Source organism: Synchiropus splendidus, chromosome 4 (genome assembly GCF_027744825.2).
Source record: "Synchiropus splendidus isolate RoL2022-P1 chromosome 4, RoL_Sspl_1.0, whole genome shotgun sequence".
Lineage (NCBI taxonomy): Eukaryota > Metazoa > Chordata > Actinopteri > Syngnathiformes > Callionymidae > Synchiropus > Synchiropus splendidus.
In genome coordinates, this window is record NC_071337.1 from 639146 (window position 1) to 657500 (window position 18355).

General features: G+C 53.1%; 2 protein-coding genes across 3 annotated transcripts in view; one reads left to right on the forward strand and one right to left on the reverse strand.

Annotated features, from left to right (window-relative positions):
* iqsec3a (IQ motif and Sec7 domain ArfGEF 3a) overlaps positions 1-12735 on the forward strand; it is a 52075-nt gene extending 39340 nt beyond the window's left edge. Inside the window, exons 9-14 of one of the 2 annotated variants that reach the window (XM_053861643.1) lie at positions 371-496; positions 1136-1235; positions 1309-1467; positions 3179-3271; positions 4809-4846; positions 7189-12735. In XM_053861643.1, the coding sequence (XP_053717618.1) occupies positions 371-496; positions 1136-1235; positions 1309-1467; positions 3179-3271; positions 4809-4846; positions 7189-7689 (1017 nt within the window). In that variant the 3' untranslated portion in view covers positions 7690-12735. The remainder of the gene's footprint in view (positions 1-370; positions 497-1135; positions 1236-1308; positions 1468-3178; positions 3272-4808; positions 4847-7188) is intronic. The other variant, XM_053861644.1, reaches the window with a different exon arrangement.
* LOC128756872 (sodium- and chloride-dependent GABA transporter 1-like) overlaps positions 8927-18355 on the reverse strand; it is an 11803-nt gene continuing 2374 nt past the window's right edge. Inside the window, exons 2-14 of the mRNA XM_053861651.1 lie at positions 16314-16445; positions 14537-14637; positions 14365-14474; positions 14166-14298; positions 13953-14087; positions 13633-13736; positions 12958-13082; positions 12781-12893; positions 12584-12715; positions 12426-12528; positions 12256-12356; positions 11110-11277; positions 8927-10984 (exon numbers count right to left, since the gene is read on the reverse strand). Of these exons, the coding sequence (XP_053717626.1) occupies positions 10895-10984; positions 11110-11277; positions 12256-12356; positions 12426-12528; positions 12584-12715; positions 12781-12893; positions 12958-13082; positions 13633-13736; positions 13953-14087; positions 14166-14298; positions 14365-14474; positions 14537-14637; positions 16314-16445 (1547 nt within the window). The 3' untranslated portion in view covers positions 8927-10894. The remainder of the gene's footprint in view (positions 10985-11109; positions 11278-12255; positions 12357-12425; positions 12529-12583; positions 12716-12780; positions 12894-12957; positions 13083-13632; positions 13737-13952; positions 14088-14165; positions 14299-14364; positions 14475-14536; positions 14638-16313; positions 16446-18355) is intronic.

Sequence of the window (18355 nt, forward strand, 5' to 3'; positions counted from 1 at the left end):
TCTCCTCTCCAGGGTTGAGAGTCAGCTCGCCACTCCAGGTGGTCTGGTGCAACATGGATTCCCACTGCAGTGTGGGAGAGGAGAAACATGCAACATGCAGCTGAAAATGAAGTGCCGGTTAACAGCCCTGAATGGATGGATGAAAGGAAGCAGAGGTGTGTGACGGTGACTGGTCCTGACTGAGCGCTGCATCCTCGCGACGCACCGCAGAAATGCTGCAGTGCTGCACCGAGGGCCGCGTGTTAGAAGGGATGAGCTCTGACTCACCGGACTCATTCAAGCGGCTGCTGCTGCTGCTGCTGCTGCTTCCTCCCAGAGGAAACGTGCGACACCTTGGTGTGAGAAGTAACCAGACTCTTGGTGGGCGCAGGTCCTGTCGGTCCCTCACCGAAGACTGGTCTGCTGCAGTCGACTCTTCGAGGTCACCGACGTGAACAAGGCCCAGAAGCAGGCGGCGCACCAGAGAGAAGTCTTCCTCTTCAACGATCTCATCGTGGTAACAAGCCCAGCTCTTCTTCATGTGCTTCTCTCCTGCCGAGGATCTGCCCAGCGCCCCCTGCTGGAGGCTCAACCCTGTTACTGTATGGTCCACTCATTTACTCAGTCACACTGTTGCAGTACAGTGTGGGAGTGGGGGGGGTGTGAGGCGGCAGCAGGTCGCAGCTTCTGTGAACCATTCAGAGCCCAGAGGTTATGGTGACGCACATGAAGGAGTGGCATGGAGGAGAAGCTGCTCACAGTGCTCATGACTGAGCAGGTGACCCTCCTCTGAAGGTCCTGATGGCCCCGGGGTCTTGACTCGCCACTGGCTGTAGCTCCGCCCCCAGCAGATTGTGGAGGCGGGGCTAAGTCGTGTCGCTACTCATCCATCACCAAAAGAGAGCGAGCAGTCGCTCCACTGCGGCTCAGTGAAGGTCACCTCCAGGTCCTTCATTTTTAATATTTACACGAAGCCTCACTCTGAGTCAGAGCACTGGCCGAGTCTGTTCGGTCCAGCCCCTGGGCTCCTGTGAAAGACACCGTTCACTCCTTAGATTTGACCTTCAGTGAAGGTCAAAAGCACTGAGACGGATGACAGTGAGTGGAGGAAGAGGCGGCGCAGGTCGTGCTGGACTCATCCTGATCTTCTCCTCAGATCCTGAAGCTCTGCCCGAAGAAGAAGAGCACGGCGGCGTACACCTTCTGCAAAGCCATGGGTCTGCTGGGGATGCAATTCCACCTGTTTGACAACGAGTGTAAGTGGTGCAGCAGGCTTGACGGTGGAGTGGACCTGCTGAAGTCTCTGCTCTTCCCCTGGGCCCCCTGCAGACTACCCTCACGGCATCACCATCATCTCACCCTTCGGCTCCGACAAGAAGCAGGTTCTGCATTTCTGCGCGCAAAGTGCCGAGGAGCTGCTGAAGTTCATCGAAGACCTGAAGGAGTCCATCGCCGAGGTGTCTGAGATGGAGCAGATCCGGATCGAGTGTGAGTCCTTCGACTGCTCCGGTGATTTGGCGCGGCTTTGAAGTTCAGCGAGGGCTTCAGCTTGACTCAAGGGGCGGCCTCTTAGAGGTGCCGCTCCGGCCACATGTTCTGCAGCAGTGCCCACACTCACCCAGTTGGAGGGAGAGGCTTGTTACCCGCTCCCTCCGCTTCTTTTCTCCGTCTGGGCACACGGGCTGGTTCCAAACGGCCTTCAGGAACCAGAACCGTGTAGCCACCACAGGTGCCGCAGGATGATGACGTCACATCCGGCATGTGCAATATCTTTTTTTCAATGGTCTAATGAGCCAGAGGAAATAGAAATGAAGGATTTCATGGCGCTTTCTACCACGTGTGTGACATGTATTTCCAGAAAATACCACGCGTCGTGATTGGCTGACGTGTACGGAGCTTTGTTTTTCTTCACACTAGTCTCCACGGTGGTCACTTAAACACCTCCAGAGACATTTGTTGCCAGGGGGAAGTGTGCTTCGATGGAGGAGTTTTCAGCCCAAACAAATCCGTTCTACCGCTTCCGTGTCAGCCAATCGTGACGTGTTGTTCTGCAGACAGAAACGGTTCGATGACAAACATGGTGTTTTGTGGAAATAAATGCTGTGCATGTGGTAGAAAGCGCCTTGAAATCCTTTATTCCACCTTCCTCTGTCTCACATACGTACATGCCGGGTGTGACGTCATCATCCCGCGGCAGGTGGGACACGTTTGGTAGATACACCACCATGGAGGCGTGTGAAAGGGCCTGGGATGATTTTCTTCTGGGTCCTAGACAGCAAGCGCTTTTATCGACTCTTAACTCAAACCCTGGTGACACCAACACACTGCCCTTATTGCCACATGAAGCACTGTTCCTCAGAGGTGGAGCCAGAAATTCTCTGTCGGGGGCGGAGCCAGGGTTCCAGAATGAAAATAAAATGAAATACAAAGCTCAGAACTTCAACACTTGTGATACAAGTGTGATAAAGTCCACAGAACAACGTCCCTCACAGGAGGAAGGTGTGACCTTCAGGCCTGCAGTGCATGCTGGGACACGACTCATGATAGCGCTGCTCAGTCATGTGACGCACATGTGACACAAGACGTCTGAAGCCCTTCATCACGCGCAGCATCATCTGCTGTGTTGGTTGGTGCGTTTCTCATGGATCAGGCTTTGATGGAGTGCAGCTTTCTGCCCAACGAAACAAGTCAAGGGTGTTGAAATCAAGATCGTCAGGGTCGGGAACAGAGCTGGAGGGAGGAAGAGGCGGGCGGCGACAGGATAATCTGACAGGAGCGAGGGAGGAGGGCTTAACTCCGCCGTGGCCTGGAGCCTTGGAATCTCCATGTCACATCCTTGTTTGAAGAAGAGCTTCCCGTGTAATCCCAGTAATCTGCTGCCTTGTAAATCACTGAAACAAACCTCAGGGTCCCTCAGTGGCTGGAGCGGGACCCTGGACCGCTCCACGCTGAGACGCTGGTGAGCCTGCAGCGCAGCGCCCCCCAGAGAGGTCCAGAGAAGCTTCCTCTCACCCCAAACTCTCGTGTTTATCAGCTTCATTTGCAGACACTCTCACCTTCTCAGAGCACCAGAGGAGCCAGTCCTGCTGGCTCAAGGTGACTTCAAGGTGAAAGACTGAACCTGAACCACCTGGCCGCCTGCTCACCGCTCAGCCTCATGTCTGCTCACCGTGCTGACGGGCTCTTCTGCTCTCTGCAGGGGAGCTGGAGAAGCAGCAGGGGGCCAAGGGTCACGCCATCAAGAACAACGGCGCTCAGCGGGAGCTGCGTGGTAAACAAGGCCAGCCAGCAGGTACACACACACACTCACAGCTCAGAGGCTCAGGGTCTGCTGCAGCTGCACCAGGAGAACCAACCAGTGAACATCATGAGTTCATCGGAACCAGAAGCAGCTTTGTTGCCATGGTCACCAGGAAAGTGCTTTGGAGTAACGTGCGGTCATGAACATAATGATAGTAATAATAATGGCAATATGAAAATGGATGTTCCTCCCCAGAAGTTTTCTATGAGCCGCGGTGACGCGATGCCTTATCCCTCTCTGGATATACACTTTGTTTTCAAAACCAGATCGAACGAGAGTCAAAGGACTGATCCACGCGGATGCTAACGTGGTTAGCTTGTTCTGCTACGCTGCAGTCGCACTGTCAGTGGGTCACACTAGTTCTTGCTTTTTGAATCCGGATCCAGCAGTGTTTTTCTGCCGCAGGTCTCTATAGCACGCAGGCTCTCCTCACTGAAACAATTCAGCCCCAAACTTGGGCTGACAGAAAGTGCATCAACAGCTCTGTGTATCTCTAAGGCCTAAATAATAATCTGACAAATGAGCCCACACTCACCACTCTGCTGTTTTTAGAGACGCACGGTACAGAAACTGAAGAAGGATGAGAGGGAAAGTGTCCAGAAGGCTGGAGAGGCCAGCAACGGTGTGTGGTTTGGAAACAGTGGCACTGAGGAGAAGACAGGAGGCAGAGCTGGAGGGAGCAGAGATGAAGATGCTGAGCTTCTCTCTGGGAGTGAGAGCAGGATGATGAGAGGATCAGAGGGACAGCACATGTGCTCAGGTCTTCAGGAGACCAAGTCAGAGAGGCTGGATGGAGATGGTTTGGACATGTACAGAGGAGAGAGAGCGAGAGAGCCAGTACATTGGTAGATGAAGATGTTGAGATGTTGGAACTGGCAGGCAGAAGGTGGAGAGGAAGGCCACAGAGGAGATGGATGGAGGTGGTGAAGGAGGACATGAGGGTTGAGAGAAGAGGAAGCAGAGGACAGGGGGAGATGGAGGAGGGTGATCCACCTCTGAAGGGAGGAGCCCACAGAGAAAGAAGGAGAAGAGTAGCGTTTCCATGAATCAGCATCGCATTATTGTTTGAAAGAAATTCAGATGAATCACAGATTTAGCCACAAAAATAAATCCTGGAAAATGTGACGTTCTGCGTCGCGAGTAGGGACGAGACCATGTTCCACACTTACTCACCAAACACTGGGAACGTCGTGTTTCATGGGGACAGATGTTTGGCTGAGTCGGCTGCCTGCTCACATGTGTAGTTTTGTTCCATCCAGCCTGTCGTCGTGCGGCACGCCAGTGGGGGGCGCTGTGTTTGTCCTCTTTGTTCACAGTGTTTTGACTCGCTGAGGCAGGACTGGAGTCTCACCAGATTTGCTGAGGACGGTGGGGCTGCTGGGAGCCATTTTTGTGAACTTTGACGGAACATATTTTGTCAAACGCGAGCATTGTTTTGAGGCGACGCCACTGTGTGGCGTGTGAGATTTGACTGAGGCAGAGCGCCACGCTGCACGTTCCCCTCTCACTCTACCTCTGTCTGATCCAGGGAACCAGGAGCTGGACAGCAGAAGCAACGCCATAGAGGTGAGTGCTCAGTCTTGATCCAGCCACTTCACTCACAGCAGGTGAGTCTGAGAGCAGCCGGTGAGTCAGGGGGACCAAAGAGGCAGCAGCCAGCTCACTCTGACTCGAGAGCCGCTGCACAAGTCAGGGAGAATCACAGTGGTAAGATCCCAGTGGAACTGAGGCGCTCACTCCTTCAGGAGAGTCTGAGAGTGATGTCATCAACACGTGACGCCTTTTCCAGCCTGGATTCCCTCACAGGGTTCGTCCTGTTGTGCATAGAAATGATTCATCTGCAGTAAAGGTACCTTTGGAAGCCAGCATTTGCAGCGCAGTTTAAACTGCAGAACTGCTTAGTGACATCATCAACAGGCGCCAGCCCAGACTCACTGAGTCCTCGCCGAGCTACACACCATTTCCTGCACATGTGCCTCAACACTTTCAGCTCAGTTTGTACACAACTTTGTGAAGGAAAATGAGTTAAATTGTATTTCAAACGCAATATAAATCAGCTGAGGAATGACGCAGTGATGGCTGTAGCACAAAACTATGCAAACAGGACAGTACAGCTGACCCGGAGGAGCAAAGGTCAAAGGTCATTCCTGCTTCTTTACGCTACGGACGAGACTGCTGAACAATATGATGTTTTAATAATCACGTTTTTATTGCTTGTTGCTGCCAAACATTTCTGCTTTTGCATCCAAAAAATCATTCAAATCAAAAGTGACAGTGCAATCACTTGTGATTCTGGAACAACATGAAGGGAAGCACCTTTTAATGCGGATGCTGAATGAAAACTGATGCTAAAGTACGTCTTTTTCATGATGATGTTCCGTGAGTAGTTTGGTTCCAGAGCTCCTGACGAGGGCGGAGCCTGGCGGAGGTGTGGATGGGGGCGGAGTCTGAGAGGTCAAGGTGTGTGTGAGCTGCTGCTCTGTTGATGTAGAGGCTCAGAAACAGCTGCAGAGAGATGGAGGTCGGCCATCTTGCTTTATAGTGTTGGGCTTCTGACTTCCCTCTGTTCCACAGTTCCATCATGGGGATTTGGACATTTAGGATCCAGGATCCTTCAGGTCTGACTTGCCACCCTCGGGGTGGGAGGGGGTGAAAAGTGTTAAGAAGTGCACGACCTTTGGCCTTTGCGATCCTTACCGTCATCATCTTTACTGACTTGTTTTCGTGTCTCTTCAGTCCCGACTTCATTCCTCAGCCGCGCTGCGTTGTGTTTCCCCCAGAGAAGCCACAGCAGAAGCGCCTACCTTGTTCCTGGAGAGGGACTCGCCTCATGAGCCTCTGACTGAGTCAGTCCCAGTCAGAAAAACACATCAATATTTCACTTCATTCTGACAGCGTTTGTGTCACTTCCTTCTTTTGGGTCCGCTGCCGTGTCGCGGCGTCAGGAGCTTCTCCTCTGTTTCCCTCCGTCCCTGAATATTGATGCCTCAGGTGGAGCCTCAGAACTCCAGAGCTGCAGCCCTTCCCCCCCACCCCCCCTCTGAGCCCACCGCGGTAAATGTCAGCGGCGGTTTGGGAGCTGCTCGCTGTCAAAACTCATCTGGCCTCAAAAGCAGGGAGCTGGAAATTCCGCAGCTGCTGCAGGTTTGTGAACCTCAGCGGAAGGTCGTGTTGACTTCCTGGCCTTGAAGGTTGTTGGAGAAAGAAGTGGATGGTCCACAGAGTTCTGTGCTGCCACGTCCTCACAGTCCTCAGCGCGTGTCTTCACGCCGACAGTCAGCATCAGATTAGCCAGGTTTGGAAGACGAAGCAGGAGCAAACGTTTTCTGAGGGCGGAGACTGTCCACTGCTGCAGGCTCGACCTCCTGCTGAGTGTGTTGTCTGTGGCCTGCTCACCTCCTCGACTCCTCGTCTTCAGTCTCCACGTGTCCGCCCTCACCTGAAGAGTGGTTTGGAAGGAAGACACTCTGCCCTCACTGTCTCCTTTGGAACCACTGCCCCCCCCTCACCCCCACCTCACAGAAATGCTCACCCACTGTTGCCCCCCCCACCACCACCACCACCTTTGTCTGGTCTGTCTGCTCTGGGATCATGAGACTTCTGGCTTGGGACAGGAGGCGTGTGTGAGGATGGAACTGGAGTTACATTTCCAGTCACAGAAACATAAAGACTTTTGTTCTTTTGTTTGGTTTTGTGAAGAGAAAGGCGTCATGTGACCTCAGAGTACACAGACCACCTCCTCGGTCTCACCTCGTCCTGACAGCGAGGAGGCTCCTCTGCTCCTCCCCCCCGCACCTCACGCATGCCCTGTGTGTTGACCACCACCCCAACAACAAACAGAGGGCCTGTAGAGGAGGAACCAGCTTTATAACATTTGATGCTGTTCTCTTGGCTGTTTTCTAAACTAGGTGTCCATTCACAACAGGCTTCAGACGTACCAGCTCAGTCAGAGTCCCGAGAGGGGGCCAGTTCTTAACCCCCCCGAGGAGCCTCTGTTCCACCAGGGGCTGATCCAGGGGCCGCTGCCGCCGCCACACCCCGCCCATCACCCGTACCTCCAGCACTTCCTGCCGCCGGCCATCAGCGTGGCAGACCTGCGCCCCGAGACGCTGATCCAGTGTCAGCAGATGGTGAAGTTCATCATGCTGGACGGGCGCGTGGGGGCCTTCTTCAGCCAGGGCCCCGTCCCCCACCACCAGCAGCAGCAGCAGCAGCAGCAGCAACTCAGCCGCTCGGCCACGTCCACGCCGGCGCGGGAGCTGTTGGCGGACCGCGGCGGCGTGGACGACGGCCACCAGCTCCCCCTCCCACCCCCGCCCCCGCCTTACCACCACCCGCACCAGTACATGCCCCCGGACCCCCGGCTCGGCCTCCACCGGACCCCGAGTGGCTCTCAGAGCATGCTCTGAAGGAAACACGGCCCCCTGTACATAACCCTGTACATATATAGGTACGGAGCGACACACTAGTATATGCAGATATTTAAGAACTGAGATGGAACCTTCAGTGCAGATAAAGTTTTGCTCCACACGTATTTTCAAATAATAGTAGTTTTATCACATTTCTGAACCCTTTTGACTGAAGGGCACTCGGGGCCCCTGCTGCACGCCCGTGTGCTGGGAACAACGTGCCAAACGTTCACGCTTCCACCCCACATCCACCACTTTGCACTTGACCGGGGCTTGAAGACGGACAGACGGACTGCCGAGGCACTCGCACCTCGCCTGGACGCACGGATTCCACCTGGGATCCAAGAGAAAAACCACACCAAAAAAGTGGATCCTCTTCGTCTTCGTGTTTCTCAACGTCCTCGCCAGCACTGTCACGTCCTCGGAAGTGGACTGGATGGAACCAGAGTGGGCGGCGCCACTCGGTCGACACTGTGCTGCTCTCTTGGCTTCCACAATGCTGTTCTCTTTTCAGGGAGCTCTTCATGTCTGCGCCAGTCTCGTCGACTCGCTGCTGCTCCCCCCGTGTCACCAGTGATTTCACTTTGAGCGACAGAGGATGAGTCATTGTTTTATTTAAGACTGAAGATGAAAAGTTTCTTTCTTAATCTCTTCATCCACTGGCCATTTGGCTTCCTCACGATTACAGTGAAGGCGTCACGGGCGTGATGTAACAGGCTCCGGCCAACATCCTGGTTGGTCACATTTTAATCCCAAAATGACAATGTTATTGTTTTTGGAACGGAACACAGAAAGAACGTGTGACCCAGCTCCGCCCCTGACCTTTGACCCTGTGTAGCTTGGCTCAGTTGCCAGGAAATGAACGGTCAGTTTTGAGTCAGTACTCAAAGTACAGCTGATACATTTTAGGTCGTGGGGGCAGCAGCTGCCAAAAAGAGGTCCAGAAGAAGAGAGTTCTAATGTCTAAATCTTCTTCTCTGAGGATAAAGTAGAAATGGAGAGCCTTCTAGCTCAGCTCTGCCCCCCCTCCAGGCCCTGATCAGTCCTGGATGAGGTGTACAGTTGCAGAAACATCTCAGGTGAAGCAAGGTGTCGGGCGCTGCTAGGATCTCATCCTTGGAATCAATCCTTTCCTCCAGTGCTTTGCCAGTGATGAACTTTGATGTTGCTGGGCCGCCGTGACTCGACACCCCCCCTCCCAGTCCCACCCACCCCACCATTACCACAGCATCCGCGAGAGAAAAAAACCATTTGTCTGAAGCTTCTGCTCAGAGGGCCATGACTCTGAGTAACATCCCAGATTCCAGGCGAGTCGTCGTCCACCCGTGAGCTGTTACCTGGATTAAGAGCCATGACGCTGTTTTTCTAGGCCGTGAATAGCATTTTAAATCCAGCGACTTTTCAATATGGACTGAATAGTTTTGTATTTCACTCTTACAGCCGTGGATTCTGTTTGGTTCTCCTCACGCATGAGTCGGGTTGTGTAGCGAAGGCTGTAGTGCATGACTGAGTTGCTGAATGGGATTGTTATCATTTCTTTTCTGTTCGGGGAAAATGTGAAGAGAAAAAAAAAGCATCTGGAGGTGAGTTTGTGGGTCTGTGCCTCCGGATGGAAGCGCAGCTTTCCTCTCCGTCACCACCATGTCCTGCACCGTGTGTGTACCATACACCTCCACCTGTGATAGCTAAGCTAATGTAGCATTTTGGGGTAGTCAGCACATGATAGAGAAGAGCAGTGGACGCTGAAAAAAAGGGCTCTTCCATACAAGTGCTCTGCTTTATGAATGAAACGCAGAATTTTCAACTCTGTTTGCTTCAGTTACTTAAAGAAGAAGACAGCAGGTGGCAGTAAGAGGTGTGAACTCTCACTTTGGATCCCTCTCTACCTGTCTTTGCAGTATATTTACTTGCTATTAAAAATATTTCAGTCTACGTCTCATTTCCCTTGGTCTTTTTAAAGGTGGAGTTTGGGAGTCCGCGTGGTTTCCACAGAGCAAATCGACGAGGCTTCGTGAAACAGTGTGCTCATGGCCAGAGGCCACTAGATGGAGCCCTTGGTTTACAGGTGATGTGAGCTCTCGTTGAACGAGTTCAAACATTAGAACAGCAGACAGCGCCATCTGAAAACCAGGACACTGTTTGATGAAACCTCACCTGCCCTTCGCTAGTAAATACACTGAATTAGACCTCGATTGAATTCAGACTGGAGCTGATCTTATATGAAAAACAAAGCTGTGTCTTACTAATATTTTATTGTTGAGCAACATAATACAGGTTTCCATGGCAACACAGTCAATGAATGGCTTTGTTGGTGACGGTGCGTCACAAAGGCGGCGGATTCTTGCGTTGACTTTGGTCCCTGGTGGGTTGGACTGAGAGGATCCAGGTCTGAAGCCTCAGCAGTGACGCGGCTTCACAGCCAAGACAGAATGAAGGTGTTGGGTTTGGTGCTGACTCCATGTTGGAGCTTTGACTCATATGGCTGCTGTAGGTCCAGCCCTTTGATCCTCAGAGCTTTGATGGACGCTCCTCACCTTCACAATGTGATGTCAAGGTCGGTCACTTCTGCCCCCTGGTGTCTTCTCTGCTGTGAACTGGGGACGGTCTTAGCAGTCGGCCGTCAGTCAGGTGCTGCTTGTTTCAGCTGCCACCTGATTGGTTGAAGGGTGTCTGGTTGGAACAAAGGAACTGGTGTGGACTCGGTCTCGTGTTTGTTGGTCTCTGCCGCGACACTACCTTCGACCTCGTCCACGTGAAAACACAAATGTTTTCCTCGGCTGTTTTCACAAAACCCTTCCTTAAAAACAAACCTCGCGATGCAGTTCCCAGTGTGTGGCGTGGTAATGCGCTCACTACGAAAGAAGACTGTGTGGTGGCCTCCGGCTCTGAAGCCTCTGCTCGAAAGGTTACATCTTGGAGCGACAGTTTGACTGAACAATAAATACAATTAAAACTGACTTGATTTAGCAACAAAAATGCTAACTAGCGGGATGCTAACATGAAGATGGTTCCTCAGGCAGCTGTGCAGTTTAGGTTCCACCCTGGACTGTCGTGCTGCGTTTGCCCTCTGGATCACTCTGCAGTGAAAACGCACCACTCACACTTGGATCTTCAGGCCATTGCTGCTGGGGACCCCTCACTGTGGACGGAAAAGAAACCTGGATCATGGCAGTTCAGGGAGGTTTTGATCCCCACAGCCGAGCGGTTAGACGGCAGCGTCCTCCGTGGTGTTGGGAATGGCTTCATGCTCTGCTGCTCTCTCGTCTTCCCGGGACATCGTCATCAACCTCCAACGCTGAGGACGGAGAAACACAAGCTTCCAGACACTTTTTGGACCTTGTTGTGTGAAGGTTTTGCTCAGGTGACTTGAAGAGCAGCCCGTGAGCTCCAGCGTCAGCAGCTGGTCATAATGTTACGGACCTGCTTGAGGCTTCCCTTGCTGGTGCAGAACATGTAGATGGCGTAGCCTGGGATCAGAACCATCGAGGACAGCGCCATAAACCAGCCCACCACCTGACCCCACATGGGGTACACGTAGGACCCCAAGGTCAGAGGGGTCATCTCAATGGCGCTGAAGGTGAACACACTCTGAGGAGCAGACTCACATGTTCAGTTCACTTTTCCAAACACAGAACAGGTTCGACTTCAACGGCAGAGAATGACTTCCTGACATGACATACTCCTGTGTGCCAAAGTTATTAAGGCGTTATTATGTCTTTTCACACTAAACCGCAAGAGGGCGCTCCAGGCCTGTGTTGCTCATTTCAGCATTGGCAGCAACTTCTCCAAACAACAAAAGAAATTCATATTCTGCAGATGACATGATGCACGTAGTGAACTATGCAGCAGAAACTTGTACTGGGACTGGAGCGAAGCAGAGGCTGCTCTGAGTGAGATGGAGATCAGTGGAATAACTGGAAGTGCAGACGTCAGCGCCGTGCTAGAGGACGCGCTGCATCTTCCACCTCCAGAGTGGTGACACCGAGGACGAGGACTGTATTGGATGAAGTGATTTGGAGTGAGACCCATGGTTTGCTGAACTCCTTCTATAGTTTTCTGAGTAGCTCTTCACCGTTCACATCCCTTCTCAGTGCGTTGTTCGTGCGTCATGTGACGTGACTTGTTCCGCCTGTTGCCCTGTTGCTGTGTTAAATTGCAAAATGACATGTCTGTCATTGTTGTTGGATTTTATCACATACATTTCACCCAAACACGCGACTTCTAATCCGGTCGACCTTTGGGGCAGGACGGGGGGAGCCCCATCAGCCACCGTGGGCAGCAGATGGAGGAGTGTTTTGACTCTCTTCTCTTCCCATCCACTGAAGCCACCGACCTATGGAGTGGAACTGCGCTGACTTGATGAGAAAGCAGTTTGAACCGCTCCACAACTGTCTGACGTCCTTCAATAATGGCGTGCGTGTGTGTTGCACGCCATTGACCTGCGATCAATGAGTCACGGACGTGGACGGGTCCATGATTTCCCCGAGGCGTCTGACACCCAGGAGACCGGAAGAGTGGCACGGCGCGGCGCGTATGGGAGAATCAATGGGGCTACTGCCGTCCTACCAGGCAGATGAGCGGCGTGAAGAACATCCAGCAGAGCTTCCACCAGCCGCACGGCCGGTAGCCGATCATGTCCTCGATATCCTTGTAGAAGCGCTCGGCTCCTGTGAAGCGAGCGTCCAGGTCAAACGGTGAATGATTCTGCCGGAGGCCGCGCGGGGCACCTGACCTACCGTACAACCACGATATGGAAACGGTTTCGAAGAAGACGAGGAAGAGCAGACACATGCCGCTGGCTGAGTAGTAGTCGAACAGCTTGAAGACGTAGAGACCCCCCTGAAGATCACATGACATGAGTGCCGGAGCTCGACGCGCGCGTGCTGTCACTCACCTGTGTGATGTTGGAGAAGCCGATGAGGAAGGAGACCAGGCAGACCGCCAGGATGAAGACCTTCTTCCTCCTCCTCAGCACCAAGGGGAACTCGTCGATGAGGGCCGTGATGAAACCTTCCACCGTGCAGAACTGGGAGAGGACAGCATCAGCAGGGGGCGCCGAGGGAGGAGGAGGAGGAGGACGCTGCGTGCTACCTGGCTGTCCAGCCCCAGCATCATCAGCATGGAGAAGAAGAGCACGGCCCAGAGGGAGGACATGGGCAGCTGGGTGACGGCCTGAGGGTAGGCCAGGAACGCCAGTCCAGGACCTGCACAGGGGGAACCGTCAGCTCCGAGCTCTGAGCTGAGGGAAGCCTCTTCCGTCCCAGGCACCTGAGGCCGCCAGCTCCTTGACGGGCTTCTTGGTGATGTGGGACATGAAGCCCACGATGGAGAAGATGACGAAGCCGGCGAACATGCTGGTGCAGGAGTTGATGCAGCACACGATGATGGAGTCCCTGAGGGGAGCAGGCCCAACCCACCTCAGATCTCACTCAGGTGGAACTGTACTCTACTGTATTGGACCGTGTGAACTGCAATGCTTTATCTGCAGGGGCTTCAGGAGCAGGATCAAGATTCCCTCAGTTCTCCTTCAGACTCAATTGTGTTTGACCGAATGGCAATGGTTTTGTTTTGCTGGGCCACTTCCTGTTTTGGTTCTCCGCAGCCCTTTATGGAAGCCCAGTCCCACCAGGTGAAAGGAACGCTCGCACCAGTGCGAGGGGAAAAACAAGCTCCTCCTCCGTGACTCGCTCATGGCTGCTCTTGTCAACAGCTACTTCTTTAGTCGTTCATTTTTACCAGGCAGGAAGGGGCTTCCATAGCGGTTCAATGAGGAACGTCCTTTCTGGACGTGCCCTCGAGTGACGGAGGAATCCGCCAACCATGGTTCCAGTTCGCCTGTGAACCTCATAGTTTACAGTTGAATGACTTTTGTTCAGGTCTCACGCTCATGTTTTTATGGCCCGCAACCTCACCACCTTGCGTCTTCCGAGGATCCCGACTTACTTGTACACGTCATTGTTGTAGTTGTTGTAGCTGCCCAGTGCGATGAGGGAACCCAAGCCCAGTCCATAGGAGAAGAAGATCTGAGTGGCAGCGTCCAGCCACACCTGCAACACAAAGACGCCACTGTGAGGCTCTGCAACGGCCTCCTGGTGGTCTCAGTCCTGTCCTCACACCGTCACGCCAGACCTCGGAGTCCTGTCTGACTTATTCCCAGTGAGGGAACTAGAGGATCCACAGAAGCGTCCTTCAGTTATCACGGCCCGTATCTGTGGCACTGACCAGCAGGGGGCTGCAGAGTGGCTGAGGTTCACGGATCTTACCTCAGAGGAGACCAGCTTGTTGAAGTCTGGGGTGATGTAGAAGAGGATCCCGTCGATGGCCCCGGGCAGCGTGACCCCGCGGAAGAACAGGATGAAGAGCATGAAGTAGGGATAGGTGGCGGAGAAGTACACCACCTGGTAGGGAAGGTGCGGGAAGTCTCGAGTAAGTGACCGGCGACTTGCACCAGGGAAGGACGACCCCTTAGCTCTGACCTTGCCGGTCCACTCCACTCCTTTCCAGATGGAGAAGTAGACCAGAACCCAGGCCAGCGCCAGAGTGCCCACCAGTGGCCAGCGCAGCTCTCCGGGCTGGTCCAAGCCGTCGGTGAGCTGGTGCATGTTGCGCCTGGACACAGGAGCGAGCGTTCACCGCTGAGGCCTGGGAGCGCAGCCGGAGCTGAGGGGCACTTACTCCCAGAACTCGGTGACGGCGCTGGTCAGGTTGGTGGTGTCGCTCAGGCTGTAGTTGGAGAAGCAGCGGGCTGTGTTCCAGGGGTTGTCACAGCTCTGCCAGGGCAGCTCCTGCACACAGGGCACCGAGGTTGGACGGGCCGGTCGTCTGGGTTCCTCGACGGGAAACTCACCGAGCCCAAGGAGTTGAACAGGTAGTAGAGGGCCCAGGCGATGATGATGATGTAGTAGATGTTGAGCCAGAAGGAGAGGACCACGGCAGCCAGGCCCACACCTGGAGAGGTGGGGACACTTGTCAAGGTCAGACTCGCCGTCGCGCTGTCATGGCCGACACCAGCTCCAAAAACACATTCCCATCCATCCATCCATCGGCAGGAACCTTTTCAGGACGGTCCCTGGGCATCAGCGCGTCCGATGAGGGGATGGAGAGTCAGTTAGTTCTGCCCCGTCATTTCATCCAACAAGGAGTGGTTGTGATGTGTGTGTGTGACTGGTTTAGCTATACCTGTGGGGACCCATTTTTGGGAACACACCTGACACCTTTTGGTTTGAGGGGACAAGGCTAAGCCTCAGTTTGAGGATGAAGACAAAATAAGTGGGTTTCAGTGGTTCAGGTTGGCCGGCCGTGTGTTTAGGGGGACAGGCTGAGGAAAGGGTGACGGCCAGGAGAGGAGGTCCCCACCAGACTGTTGGATCCGTCTCACTCTCACTGGTCCTGAACCTGGGAGTTTGGGTCAAGTCATGGTTGTGCGTCATGGTGTGGCAAACGTCATCCAGTAATGAGGCATCGTGAAACAGTGTCCTGACGTTCAGAGGCCACTAGGTCGCACTCTTGGTTTAGAAATGATGTGAGGTTTCATTGAATGAGCTGTTCAAGTCCAAACGTTTTACAGCTGACAGTGCCACCTGGTGGCCTCTGAACATTAGTACACTGTGTTATGAAGCCTCATCCACCCTTCACTACTGTGTCATGAAGCCTCATCTACCCTTCACTACTGTGTCATGAAGCCTCATCTCCCCTTCACTACTGTGTCATGAAGCCTCATCTACCCTTCACTACTGTGTCATGAAGCCTCATCCGCCCTTCACTACTGTGTCATGACGCCTCATCTACCCTTCACTACTGTGTCATGAAGCCTCATCTCCCCTTCACTACTGTGTCATGAAGCCTCATCTCCCCTTCACTACTGTGTCATGAAGCCTCATCTACCCTTCACTACTGTGTCATGAAGCCTCATCCGCCCTTCACTACTGTGTCATGACGCCTCATCTACCCTTCACTACTGTGTCATGAAGCCTCATCTCCCCTTCACTACTGTGTCATGAAGCCTCATCCGCCCTTCACTACTCTGTCATGACGCCTCATCTACCCTTCACTACTGTGTCATGAAGCCTCATCTCCCCTTCACTACTGTGTCATGAAGCCTCATCTCCCCTTCACTACTGTGTCATGAAGCCTCTTCCACCCTTCACTACTGTGTCATTAAGCCTCTTCCACCCTTCACTAGATCAGGGTGCAGGTCTACTATAGATTCCGTGGTGGAGATGGACGACTATGACTGTGTAGGAAATCACAAATGTATGAATAGCAACGGTGACAAACTCATCTGTTAAAATATATCAGACTAAACTGTTAAAATCAGAACGCAGCAGGAGAAAAGCAGGGCCGGACAGATGCAGGCAAAGGGCCACATGTGGCCCCCAGACCGCCCTGTGGAGGAACACCAACTGACATGGAGAGGGAAAACACGAGAAGATCTGGCTGGAAAAACGGTTCAAACTAAAGTAAAAACAGAACAGGTCTGACTTTACTCTTGTTTGTTTCTATTTTCATTCCTGCTCATGTGAGGACGTGAGAGCTTGAGTCAAACCTGTCTCTAACGGTGGGCACCTCATGTCCAGTAGGGGGAGACACGGGTTCCCGAGCAGCAGGTCACGTATGGAGGTTACCTTTCATCATGGGGATGAGTTTCCAGACGCCGAGCCCCCCCACTGAGGTGAACTGTCCCAGCGACGTCTCCAGGAAGAAGAGCGGGATCCCGGCGAACACCAGGGTCAGGAAGTACGGGATCAGGAAGGCACCTGGTGGAGCAGAGCCAGCGAGACCTTGGTGAGCCACGTCTGTCGGAGCTCTTGTGTCTTCATGGTCAAGAGGATGAGGGCAGGACGCAGGGACCAAGGTCGGGAGGTTCATGGAGAGGAGGGACATGGCTGGAGCCATGATGAAGGTGTGACGCGAGAAGGTGTGAGACAGCGGCCCCCGATGGAAGTCACTTGACACAGTGAACCTCACATCTACTGGCTGAGTCACAGATGAGACCTCCTGAAGGTGGCGCCTGGAGCAACTTAGAACCTTGAGACGCCATTTAAAGGAACCAAACAGGGTGAATGAATGAACACACATGAGCACAAGACTCGCGTCTGTGCTGAGCTCCTCTCTGGTCTCTGTGCAGCTGGACCTGAGTCGGGCTTCCTCGTGAGGAAAACCACTGCCGTTGAGCAAGGCAGAGTTTCTGTCCTTCCTTAAACGCTCCTTATGTCAGGAAGTTTTTGAGGGACACGAGTCAAGCTCTTCTCCAAACATCTTGTGAGGAGGAATCCATTCTTCATCTCAGTTTGCTGGTGAAGAAAAGCTTGGTTTCAGTTCAGGAGCCACACTGTCTTCTCTGTGTCCAGAGTCCAAGAGGATGCGAGTGAGACGCTTTTCTTCAGGCTCTCATCTATAGTGCAGTGTTATGACGTCCATACAGCTTCATAGAAGATGTTATGGAGGTTCATAATCATGTAGCTAGTAACATGGTTTATCGAGTGTGATCAGGTGCAGAGCTTGAAAAAATATAATGATCTTATTTCCAATGATCTTCTTCTTCTTTCTCTCTGGGCTTCTCCCTTCAGAGGTGGATCATCCTCCTCCATCTGTCCTCTGCTTCCTCTTCTCTCAAACCTCATGTCCTCCTTCACCACCTCCATCAGTCTCCTCTGTGGCCTTCCTCTCCACCTTCTGCCTGCCAGTTCCAACATCTCAACATCTTCATCTACCAATGTACTGGCTCTCTCTCTCTCCTCTGTCCATGTCCAAACCATCTCCATCCAGCCTCTCTGACTTGGTCTCCTAAACACCTGAGCACATGTGCTGTCCCTCTGATCCTCTCATCATCCTGCTCTCACTCCCAGAGAGAAGCTCAGCATCTTCATCTCTGCTCCCTCCAGCTCTGCCTCCTGTCTTCTCCTCAGTGCCACTGTTTCCAAACCATACAACGTTGCTGGCCTCACCAGTCTTGTGGACACTTTCCCTCTCATCCTTGCCGACACCCTTTTGTCCCACATCACACATGACACTTTTCTCCAATGATTCCATCCATGATTTCATCCTCCAGTTGAGCCTCAGTACTTCTAACCCTCCACCTTCTTTATCACTGCATCCTGTAACTTCACCTGTCCACTTGGCTCCCTCTCATTCACTCATGGATTCTGTCCATAGTTGTGGCTGACCTTCATTCCTCTCCTTTCTCTGGCAGACCTCCACCTCTCCAGCTGATCTTCCACTGGCTCCCTGCTCTCACCACAGATCACCATGTCATCTGCAGACATCACGGTCCAAGGAGCTTCTTGTCTAACCTCCTCTGTCCATCACCATGGCAACAAGACGGGGCTCAGAGCGGAGCCTTGGTGCAGTCCCACCTCCACCTCGAACTGCTCTGTTATTATTTCCAATGGTAGGACACTGGTAATAAGAGTTGCCATACGTGGTGAACACTCAGGCTACACATGGTCTGTGAAGCCTGATAAATGCACAGTGACATCTGAGGACCGGGCTACAGTCACGCAGTACTGAGGAGACCTGATGTTCATGTCCAAACAGATGGAAGGCTCCAGTTGGGTCCGAGTGTCGTCACAACACGACTCTGATTCTCCTGCGTCTCTTCCTGAGACGTCAGATGAATCAAATCCCTCTGGTGTTTTAGACCAGATACGTCGCAGAGGCTCCACAC